Here is a 12,440-nt window from a genome sequence, read left to right as displayed (position 1 = left end):
AGTGGAAAAAAAAACAAGCTCATGACATGCCTAGAAGAACTTTATAGGTATAGCTTCTGTTTTAACAGTATTTTGCCATATTCCTTGCTAGCTATTAACAAATGGTAGATAACTTTCATCCTTGTAATCAATAATTTGAATGATGACATTCGTCTTCCCAAGAAATAACTGTGTGATGAGTCCTGCTTTCCTGGAAGTGTCTGAATACCTACCTACCTGTCTGCCAGTGGGAAGCAGTGAGTGAACTCCTTGTTTTGCTTTGCTTTGCTTGCACATGCAGGTTTTGCTTTACCTAGCATATTGTATCTTAACCCATGAGTTTTCTTGCTTTCTCCTGTCAGATTTCCTCCCCCATCCCACCTGGGGAGAGCAAGCGAGTGGCCATATGTTGCTTAGCTACCTGCTGGGGTTAAACCACAACAGTGGTGATTTATTTCTTATGAGGCACTCAGTGAGTCCCTGTGGCCTCGGTAGGATCAGGCAGGCAGTTTGCCATCAGGAAGGATGGGAATGGTTTGTGTGTGCTCCTTGGAACAGGCTGATGATGGTTCATGTTGTTGCAATTAGATGATCTTTGTCCCTTCCAACACAAATTTTTGTTTTCTTTTTCAACATACATATGCTATATTAAATTAGGTTTTGCATTACAGCCTGAATTGCTGTGCTGACTGTTACAGAGGGATAGAAGTGTCCTTTACTGTAGTCTTCGTTTTAATGTAGTCTGCACCACAAAATGAGCACTCTGTACTCCGCAGAAACGGAGTTTTTTCAAGCTCTATGCAAAATACATTTGATGTTTGTTCTGTTCTGCTGCTGCTGAATGTTCTCAATTTTCCCTTTCAAGAAGGCTTTAAAGATGAGGAGCAGTGTCCTACTGGAGCACAGCCCACTTACCTCAGTGAGGCTCTTCTAAATATTTTTTTTCCCGCTTGTTTGCATGAGACTGAGTCATTATCATTTACTTGGTGCGATCAAGCTGTAATTCAGCTCCAAAAAGCTGTAGGTACAGTCAGCCAAATGAAACACACAAGTAGACATAAATATCTAAAGCAGGGAGCTTGGCTTTTTTTTATTATTATTATTTTTATTATTTATTTATTTATTTATTTATTTTAAGAACAAAATATGATGGTAAGTGCTTAAAACAAAACAAGCAAACAAAACAAACCACTGTGGTTATTTCTATTCAAATTATGTGTTAGCCAAGAGACTGAACAGTGTGCAATTCTTAAGTAACATGGCAGTTGTCCAATGTTCCAAGAAAGAAATCTGTCTGACAGATTTTGTGTGCGAGAGAGATCTCTTCTGACTCAATCTGAAGGAAGATGAGATCTTCACTGCTGTATGTGATCTTAGGGTGACATTATGCATACAGTGTCAATTCTAAGTCCATTTGCATTATTTGTGTGACAGAAGGTCAGTACCTTTTTTACATAATATGAGATTAGAAATATAGTACAGTAATAGCCCTATTGCATCTGTTTCCCATTTTGTAAAACGGATTAATTCAGTGGAATTAAAACTGAATGCAATGTTATTTTTAAGGCACACTGTATTGTATTATCCATTTGTGAGTATCGGTGGTGGCATTTCAGTCTCCAAACAGCTTAAAAATGCTGTTTGAATAGGACATTATGGGGTTACAAGGTAGTTTGTATCCCATGTTTTCTTTGCTCATGTGGTTATATTGACTTGGGAATGAAAAAAACAGCAAAAAGCTGAGCTTTGCCTCGTTACCTAGAGGAGTCCTGCTTCTATGGGTTGCTGTGATTTACAAAGGTCAAATCCAGTGATAAGGAGAGTACTTGTGGCCAGAATATCTGACCCACGCATGTCCTGGTCAGTTTTGTGACAGAGATTTCTGAGTTGTGTCCAAGGCTCTTTAGTGCGTCACTGAGTTGTGTCTAGCTGGTTATAGGCTGCATAGTCCTCAAGAAGTCTGTGTTTTTCCAGGCATATACCTAAACCTGTTGCTGTCTTAGGTCAATGGTAGATATTTATTTATTTATTTAGCTTCTTTAATGATACCAAGACTTGAATACACGTTTGCAATGTCAGAAAGGTGTACAGGTTAATTTCCAGTTTGAATGGGGCTCCCATGCTTTTAACCACCTCCAGAACAAGTATTGCTTCCTTTATATGTAAAAAGCTCTGAGGGTGGAAGGTTTGATTAACATCTGTCTGCTCAGTCAGCAGTGTTTTGTTTTCTGTTTGGGTTTTTGCTTTGTTTTTACTCAGTTTTGTGATTTCCCTGTGTATGCAGGAAAAGGTCTTATTTTGTGGTTTTGAAGTTATGGTCTTTGAAGAAGATTAAATTTCCCAGACTTTAGAGACGGCAGCCTCTTAGAGCCCTATGGTCATTGATTTATCTGTGAACTGCATGTTGTGCTTAGGAAGACAGAGCAGGGTGGATTTGCCTGTCCAAGTAGAGTTCTGCTTTGGAGCTGGCTGTCAATTTTCTTGGTAGTCACTGAAGAGAAACGGGTGTTGCAGGGGTATGAGTCAGCTCATCCAAGGCTGTGTCCCTGTAACTGGCTGTGCAGATCATCAGAAACAATGTGGTCAAAGTTTCATCAGAGCAACATTCATGCCAGGGCTCAATATTTCATATTTATTTTACCACAGAACTCAATTAGCTGAAACTTAACATGATTTCTATTTGATGTATGCATATTCCTCTTGAAAATAATATATTGATTACTGCTGTGTATCTTTCCACTGGCTAAATTCAGTGATTTATTTTTTTCTTCCTCTCATCATGTTGCTAGTTGAACAAGGGGAGAAAATGTGTGGATTAAGAGGTGTTTTATTTTATTTTTTAACAGATTAGGTGACTGAGTGAATTAGGCTTTTCCAAATGAATATATAACTTCTCAACTCAGTGTGAAACCACAGCTTGTCTATTCCTAACAAGTCAAGAATAACAGTCCTTTTCATATTAAAACAGTTGTTTTTATTTTACTTTCATGCTGGTAAATGAGGCTTCTGAAGCACTCTGAATTTGGGTAGAGTCTTCACTATTTCAAGTAGAGAGAAGTTTTTTGTTGCAGGAAGCTCTGCAGGCTTCCAACTTGATCTTTGCTATAGCTGTCATTTTCAAGCCTGCCAAAGAAAACATAGTCTTTAGGGATAGTTTCAACAGATTACTTTTTATCCATTAACCAGTTTTGGTGAACAAATGTTGGTAACATTACTCCTTTAGGATCATGAAACAAGAGTGGAAGAATTGCTAGTGCTACCTTGTGTCTGTTTCCTGGAGGAAGGGAGGTTGGAAGGGAAAGCAGTAGTCTCCCACTGGAATCTTGGTCTGAGGTGAATAGTTAAATGACAGGTTCTTTGTTCTGCAGTGGGGCCTCTCTGACCTTCCACTTCCTGTTGAGTTGTGAAATGAAGAAGTAAACATTTAATTGAATGTGGCAGGCTGAGGCAGTTGGCCTTATTGTAGAAGAAATGTCAGTCCCTTTTCTCTCTGCATAAATTCTCTTTACTGGCAGCACTAATGGAGCTACAGTGGAAGAAAGGCAAGCTTTTAATTTGGTGAGTCCTATGTTCAGGCAGAAATAAAGGCAGTATGTTTCTTGGTCCCTGGAAGTGTTGTGTGTGCAGCAGGGTTGTTGAGGATTGCCCACAGTCAGATTCCTTTCAAAAGTATTTTGCTTATAGCATAGGAAATCATCTACTAATGGTAGTAGATTTCAAACACCAGACCTATGAGGCTTTCTACCAAGCTGCATTAAGCAACAAAGCCTTGCCAGCAGATTCAGAGAGATCACCCACCCAGCCACCAAGATGAACCCACCACCAAGATGACAAAGGGAGTGGAGCACCACTCCTGTGAGGAGAGGCTGAGAGCTGGGACTTTCCTCTTGGCGAAGAGGAGGCTCATGGAGGACCTTATCACCTTTGCACCTAGAGGGAGGGTGCAAAAAAGATGAAACCAGGTTCTCTGTAGTGGTGCTCAGTGCCCAGGATAAGAGGTGAACTGGAACACAAGAGGTTCTGTCTAAACATCAGGAAGCACTTCTGTACTGTGTGGATGATGGGATAGGGTTAGTCACCCATTTCTGCGTGATTTGCATGATAAAATCTCAAAGAATGGAATAGAAACACGTTTCATATGTAAAATAATTATCAAGTTTGTCCAGAATGTTCTATCTTTTATGTTGAAGTTCTAGAGACTTTTCTATAAGTTAGGTGGAGTAGAAAGGCAAAATTACCATCCTAAATGCTGTTTTCTGATTGTGTCCCAAATACATTAAGCTATATTGTTTCCTTAACATGAATGTTTTGGAATTAAAATTGCTTTTGCATTAAGTTCTGTAACTGCTCATGTCAGTGTTTCCTTTGCCACTAGAGAAGTTATACTTGAAGCCCATAACTCACAATTTGTTTTGTCTCTTCATCTTTCCTCCCAAGGTCTCCCAGGTTCTTCCTGACTATTATAACTATTCATGTATTTTAGTAAACAATTTTCCATGGTGCAGACTTGCATGTATTTTAGCTGTTTCCTGGCTATTGTCTCCAAGTATTTAAGAGATGATTCTGCACCAGTATCCTATTGTACTGCTACTTTGTTTTACAGCACCATGTTCTCCCCACCTCATCTTCCCTTAGCTCAGCATTCATCTGTGAACAAAACCATGCAACTTTTGATACAGGTGCTCTGATCAGTCGATGGCTGTGGTGCATCTTTGACCAAATGCAGGGTGTCTGAGCATTTCTTAGGGCTGTTGGTTAAAATCTTGATGCCTGAGGCGTTCTGGGAAGCTAAACCAGTTTGGCAGGAGTGTGATGGCTTGGTCTGCCAGGCAGTGCATAAATAGCAGCTGCTTGCTCTTGGAATGACCTCCCTTTTTTTCCAGAAAGTGAGTCCCTTCTCCCCTGTTTTGGAGTGATGTAGAGCTCTTAGTCCTGTGTTGTCCCATTTTATATTCTTAGAGACTAGCTTTCTCTCGGACCTGTGAAGTTTCCTTATTGTTTAATGACTTGCAGAGGTTGAATGTCAGCAATTCAATCTTCTAACATCTCAGGACTCTGGACTGCTGATTCACAGATATTTTACCTTTGGTACTGATATCAATCTGAGTTGAGAATATACATCATCTTGCAGTTCTGATAAATATTTACCTTTTCTGTATTACAGTTGGCAGATTTTACTCTATTTATATAGTAATGGCAATCCAATAATTACAGATGTTTTATAGATTGCTATGTTTGTTTTTTATTCTAATATATTTAAATAATTTTGATCATCTTTGCTGGAAACTTTTCCATCACTGCATCTTACTTCCATTATATATTTCCTAGCTGATTGAAAATAGCAGCCACTATATATAATCTTTTTTCTGGGTTTCATTAAACTCGAATTCCCAACATTGTCAGTGCTGTACAAAGGACAAGTATTTTCTAATTAAATTATCCTCTTTTGAACTAGCCTGACTTATAGGATCCGGTCAAGAAAGTATGTATCTTAACTATAACTTCTGATCACTGGAGATGCATCTTTTCCTGCCACAGGTATAGTTGGTAGCACAAGGTTTGCCTATGAACCTTTGTTTCTTGTTTTTCAGGTCAAAGGAATATACAGTCAGACTTTGCATGGCATGAGGCAGAAACAGGATTTTCTAGCAGGGTGAGTACTTGCAGAATCAGCAGGTTGATGATTTCTAATGACCAAGAATTCCAGAGACACTGCTTCCTAAATAAAAGCAAAGAGGGTCAGTAATCACTGAGTAAATTCTATTTCACTTCTGCCTGTTTAATAGATGGTTTCAGGGAGGAATTTAGGAAAGGTGCAATGCAGAATGATTTAATGTGAGCTCCTGTGGTGATCGTAAGGAGTACTAAAAGGGAGAGGTTCACCAACTGGAGTTTTGAAGGAGCTATTTAAAATGATAATATGGCTAGGGGTTTAATGATGGTGTTCAGGAGAAGATCTTAAATAGAGATCATGTACTGAAGAATGTTTTTCTTTTTGAATACTCACTGTCTTTGACTTAAATTGTAATCTCTTTTCCATTTTGTGACCATTGCTAGATGTAGACTTCCAATCCCATTTTGGCTTTTTTGCTTCTGTATCTGAAGACATATGAGAAGTGCCTCTTTCATGAGTTTTGGATTTGCTGTTTTTTCATGCCATTTTCATTGAATGGCTGCAGGAATAGCTAGAAAAGACCCTGAGAAGTCAGAGTTCTGTTCTATCTCCATGGCCCATGGCAGACTCTGATAACTGAACTGCTCTCAAGCATGCTGGCAGATGATCCTAAAAATCTGTGTTTGGCCTATGCAGTGTGTGTGTGATTTGGTGAATCTGGATGTCTGTCTGATTTTAAGGGAAAATATTTGATTTTTCAGACAGCAAGGGTTACTTAAGTTGCCATACAATACATGAAAAATGTGTTTGCAGTCTTGCTGAGTGCCCTCAACAGGGCTCCACTATAAAGAGTGGAATAATAGTTTGTTTCTCTTTTGTATAGACCAAAACCCCTTGTATGTTTAGAAATAGGCAAGGTTTACATGTTTGCATAGACTAAGGGATATCTTGTACTTTTGCTTGTTTTTCATTATTCAGTAATAATTTCATGAAAAATTCTGGTACGTTAAATCAGTCCTGCAGTTTGGATTATCATTTTCTAAATCTAGGTTCACTTCACTCGTGGTTTCCTGTCAAGATAAATTTATTGAGATTAGAAGATCAATAAAGCAATTATATGTACACACCATATGTTTGCACCCAGTAATCTGGAAAAAGATTTAAAACCTAATCCTGAAACTTTGCATACTTCAGTCAATGTTTTTATTATCAGGAACCAGGAGTGTTCTAAGTGATGTAATTTTTAAATTTTACACTTAAAATTTTCAGCAGCACATGACAGGAGTTGAGAAGGTTCATGATAGAGCAGGGAGGGAAAATATATTTATCATAAAAATTACCATATCCCCTCTGACCCCAAATCCCAAACCCATCCAGAACACTAAGAATAAAACTTATTTGATTTATACTTACAGCTTTTTCCAAAACTCTTAAAGTATCATCTGACATTCTGGTAAAAATTGAACATTGATTTCAACAGAAATTCTATCTATTTTTTCCATTACCTGACCTTTGCCCTGGCTGGCAAAGGGACAATAGTCATAGGTTGTCCATATATTATATACAACTGCAGTATTTAATTAATCAGCCAGTGATTTTGTTGTATTCTATATAGCTGACATCACACACAAAGTCCATTGTGCTAAGTGCTTTTCCCTACAGCCTTTGGGTTATGTATGAATGTAAAGGATGTGTTGCTCCATTCACGTACTTAGTCATTAAAAGCAAAACTTGAAAGGTTAAAGTTCACGTGCAGTCTAGGAAATTTTTCTGCAGGCCTTGAGTGAAAAGGAGGAATCCTGCTTTGACCCTTTTCCCTTCTGCAGGGCTAGCTGAGGGGAAGGCTACTGGTTTGAGTCAGCAGTGGAGATGCTGGGTCAGCCTCAGCTTTTTCTAGTCTGGGGTGGGGTGGTTTGGGGGGGAATCCTGGGATCACTGATCACAAGGCAGGATGTGTCCTGGAGCAGGTATCAGACCAGAGAGAGAGAGCAGATTCCCTAGAGATATTGTGATGCAGATGGTTCCACGAGATCAGCTTTGTGTTCCTTTTGGCCAAATTAGGCTTCAGCCTACTTTCAGTGATTTTATTTTCATGCCTTTAGATTTTTCTTCATGTGAGCTCTGGCTCTGCTGGAGAGCCACTTTTCTGCAGCAGAAGTAATTACTTTCTCATCAAGTCTAAAGGATTCGTTATAAAGCCCAGCAAGTTGTACCTACTTACAGTCCATGTTTATTGCAACCAAACTCTCTATGCTATGGTCTGTTAATGCATGAGAGAGATGTGCAGATCCATAATATAAGATCCACTCTGCTCTAGGATGATCATCTAGCACCACTTTATTGGCATCTTTTCCACTTGCCTCTTGGCTGAAGGAAAGAGATAGTGTAATGCACAGTGATGCAGCAGATGTTTCAAAAGCCCTGTCAATTGGGAGATTACCTAAATTAGCGTATTGTGGAATGTCAGAAATACAAAAATAAATATCCATGTAAGGTTTGAATCTGCTATGAAAATTTTGGGATTTAGATCTCACTGGGGTAGCCTCCTCTGTTACTGTTTTTGACCTCTCTTTTGGTTTTATTTGTTGGGTGCCTGTTCTGTACTAAAACAGTAGAGCAAGGAGCAGATCAGTAAAGAAAGTACAACTGGAAGATGCATTTGGTTTGCTGTAGAGAAATTGTTTACCTTTGTGTTGTTTACTTGCCTTCTATCTTCAGATTTACCATGACCTGCAAGGGAACATTCCTCTACCACAGCCAAGGCATTCAGGTGGAGCTAATTGAGCAATTATATTATCAAGTGATAGAAGTAAAAATCTTGTCAACACATTTGATAGATTAAGCAATCTGACTTGTTTTAGTTTGACTTACTGTTACGTAATAGTTATGTTGCTACATAGGTGTGTGCTCTGTGCAAAACAGAGATAAACAGCTGTTCTAACATATATGTTAGCTGACATGGAGATCATGACTTTAGTCGACTGGCCATAGAAGAAGGTTACAATAGAGATTTCTGATGATCAACTTTGAATGTGGGGAGTCCATGTAATATAACTTTCCTTCCTGATCCTTTCTTAGAAATCTTCTGTCAGGGCTTGTAGCTGATGCTGCGCTAACACATGAAAAAATACTACCAGTCAGGTGCGTTTTGTCTCTTAATTAGATTACTTTGAGGCCCAATTTCTTATATTGTATCCAAAGGTCATGGCTCTTGTTGGAGAGATCAATTGATATATCAGTGTATCAGACTCAGCATAGAAATGTCATCCAAGCAACCTACAGGAAACCTTTGCATACTCTTTGTTTGCCTTTGCTGGTAGTTAATCTGGATTACTGTTTGCTACCTGTTCCATTTATCTTGCTCAAGAGCTTTAGCAAATGTTTATGGGACGTAATGTTCTGTTCCTTTCCCTTTTTTTCCTAAGAAAATGCAGGCTAACCCCAGAGCAATACCAGGCTGCAAACGTCATGTTGCTGGCTGCACTCTAGTCAGAGGAGTTTCTTTACTGCTGGTGGGGGAGAATAGACAACGTTTTTAGGGATGAGAATGATCTGCCAAACGGGGAATGGGCCTTTAACCATTTTTTTGAGTGAGAAATGAGCAGAAATTAGATACTTTGACTTATCTGAATGAACCAAACAAATTTAATACCAAAGTAAATACCTAGTAAGTAGCAAAAAGCAGTCTAGTGAATAGCAGCAATCTGTTGTTCTTTACTCAAGTGTCCACTAATAGCTTCTTCTGGAAATGGGACACAGGTTTGCTATCTAGTAAGACTGTCTTCCTTTTAGTAGGAAGGTGTTCAAAAGATCTCCCAAAACCTCCAATGCTGTTCTGTGAACATTGCTTTCCAGTAAACTGATTATTCAATTCTGTTCAAATGCAATTCATATGCTGCCTTGAAAGTGTGGAGCACTATACAAGTCATTATTGTTACCCTGTGCAAATATAATGCAGAGCAAGTGATGCCTGATAGTTAGCAATGCTTGTTAACACTTGAAATGACAGATCACAATTGCTCATGATGGAGAGTAGGAAACACTAGGCTAGGAAATGTTTTGTATCTCAGGAATGTTTGTGTCCCATGATAGGGCACTGGAACACAGCTGTCAGAGATGGGTTTTTGAGATGGGAAGAAAGTAAGGATGAGATACTAAAAAGCATTATCCCTTTGACTATGTCTAAAATTACCTTTTACCAGGGAAAGGTAAATTGTACTCATCACCCAGCAAATGAATGCAATTTTAGTTCCCACAGGAGAATTTGCTGAGCCATAAACACTTGTCAAGTCAGGATGCACAACTCCTGCTTGTTTCTGTGTTCTGTGGGAGTCTGTACATGTCTGTACTCTGTTGCTTTGAGGATTCCTCTGGTGCATAAGACAGACAGGCCTTGAAAGAGACAGCGAGACTCAGAGTGGTATAGGGGTGCCTCTTTTATTTCTTTCTATTATTTCATCTTTGCCTTTTTCTTTGCCTTGGTGTATGAGAAGAGAGGTGCAAGGGGGATGGTTAGATCAGCTCCAGGACCATCCAGGAATATTAATGTGCCTGTCTCTATCTGTTTACACCAAGTGGCCGTACCACACCCCAGCATCTGTCTGTCTCTACGGTGTAACTGATCATTTGGGATGGCATGTAGACATCCTTGTAGTCTCTGCCTTGTTGGTAGACGCTTTCAGGCAGAATGGGGATGACACCCCCTACCTCTCCTGTCTGACAGGCAGTCTGTATGGATGGAAGAGGCTAAATTAAAAACAGCAGAAGCAGACTTTCTGGTTTTTCTTGATAGCTGGAATAAAGGACAGAAGGGAGCAGTCTGTGCACTGCAATTAACATCAAGTGCTATTGCAACTCATCTTGTAATGCGATATAGATACAATCTCAGCAGAAAATTGAACACTGCACTGAGTCAGAAACACAGAGCAATGCTGAGTTTTGAAGAAAGTAATTAGCCCCAGGGACCTGGTGGTTTCTCATTTCCCCTGTGGTAAACACAGGGAAGTGGAACAGCACTTCCCATAGGCTCCCAAAGTCAATTTAGAGAAGGTACGCAGCCAATTTATAAACCAAAATTTTAATAAATGCTTAGTAAAAGGCAGGTGCACTTGACATCTTCCTGCAATGCCCTTCATGTACAGCTCAGTGTCCCACTGACTTTCTTTCATGAGCGTGTAATACCCCTCATCTGCCTGTGCACTGCTTAGCCAGCCTCGAGCCCCTGCCAGCACAGCTGCTAGAGAATGCAGCCTGGTGCAGCATCCCTTGCTATGTGGTACTGTGCCTTTCCTGCTGAGGGCAATGCTGGCAAGGCAGGTCTGCCTGGGTCACTGTTCACTGTGCTTGCCTGGAACCAGGTGCTATAGGTCTGCTTCTGTATGGTGCTTCACCTGATCGCTGCTTCCCTTCAGCCCTCACTACAACAGTGGCCCAGTCCATCCTTGTGCTGCCCTGCACTTGGCTTTCACAAAAGCGGTGATTTGAGGTTTTCCAGAACTCACTAATGATGTGAATTCTGCTTTAATTCTGCTTTCCTTCTTCAGTAGAAGATGAGAAGTGTACTGAATTGCAGAAATAAGACACCTGGTAGCCAAGAAAGCTTTGATCTTGCTAATGATAGGATGTGATGGCTGGGAGCTCACAGGAACCATACGAGAAGCAAGGAATCAAGCTGTTCAGGTAACTCAACAGGGAAGACAATGATCTCTGTTTATGCTACATCTTGAGATGAAAATTGAGTTTAGTTCTTATATATCCTGTGCCTGCTCTGGGTGACCACAAGCTCATGCATCCAGGATTCTAACTCCTGCTTTCCTGCCATACTGCTTGCTACCTTTCCGTGCCTTGTCGCCTTCTGAGAGAGAGAGAGGAAAAAAGAAAAAGCTTGCAAGGTTTTTAGGGTGTAATGATGTCTCTGTTTCTTGTGAAATGTGTGGGGCACTTGAGGCATCACAGTGTAATTAAATACTCCAGTGAGTTTGCCACATTGTTTTGTATGTTCCTGTGCATCTTTCCCCAAAGCTGCACCCAGCAGTGTAGACCACCAATATTGCATGTGGTGAAGTTGCTTGCAGTGAACACTTTTGTTCAGCATTTGTCTGTCCAGAAGTGTCCAGTCAATACAGTCTTGCATGTGCATTGATTCTTAAGAGTTTTTCCCAGACTTCTTTCATTCAGTTGCTGGTACAACAGATGTTGGTAAAGAAAACTTTATTTCCATTGATCCGTATCTTAAAGTATTGGTCACAAGAACTGGTTAGGAAATAAATACAGAGCCCGTCACTTGAACTCTTCAGACTTTTTGTGGGACTGCAACCTTCTGATGTCACATTCATTTTCAGTTTTCTGAATTCTGTAAGTGCCCTCTAGTGGCTCATTTTCTGTACTGTGTTATGTATTCATTGTCAGACCAGCTATTGAGTGTTCCTCTCTGGATAGGGCAGGAGCCATCCAAATACCGCCATTATTTTGAGGACAGTACTAGTTTGTACTACATAAGCAAATAAAAATGCTTATTGGACAGTCACTGCAGAAAGCAAAGCAAACCACTAGGCCACTGTTGTGGAAATTGAATGTCTGAACTGAAGGAAGAGTCGAATCTTGTGTATATCAGTGGTGGGGGGAGAGAAAAAAAACTAGTGTTTACTCACTGCGCTACATTAGAATGGTTTCAATGAAGTGTTGCATTAGTGAATTTTTTCTGAGTAATTATGCTCTAAGGTTTGAGAAGGTGACAGTGTAATCTTGTTTTAGTTTCGTATAGCAACTCTAGTCTGGGCTGACAGATTACTGATATTATGTTTATACCATGACAGTATCTCAGTTCTTCTAAAACCAAATTTGTTCT

The 12,440-nt window shown here is 39.8% G+C and overlaps 1 protein-coding gene across 3 annotated transcripts in view; it reads left to right on the top strand.

Moving 5' to 3' along the window:
- The window catches only part of SLC45A1 (solute carrier family 45 member 1), a 42,326-nt gene that overhangs the window by 17,943 nt on the left and 11,943 nt on the right, over positions 1–12,440 (top strand). The window contains exons 2-3 of one of the 3 annotated variants that reach the window (XM_082777022.1): positions 5,571–5,632; positions 11,137–11,272. The exons of 1 other annotated variant lie outside the window; for it this stretch is intronic. In XM_082777022.1, coding sequence (XP_082633148.1) covers positions 11,220–11,272 — 53 coding nt within the window. In that variant the 5' untranslated portion in view covers positions 5,571–5,632; positions 11,137–11,219. The remainder of the gene's footprint in view (positions 1–5,570; positions 5,633–11,136; positions 11,273–12,440) is intronic. One more of the 3 variants, XM_082777023.1, reaches the window with a different exon arrangement.

Source organism: Aythya marila (assembly GCF_965140915.1).
Source record: "Aythya marila genome assembly, chromosome: 21".
NCBI classification, from domain to species: Eukaryota; Metazoa; Chordata; class Aves; order Anseriformes; family Anatidae; genus Aythya; species Aythya marila.
The sequence above is the reverse complement of the archived record's forward strand: the minus strand, read 5'-3'. Positions and strand labels throughout refer to the sequence as shown.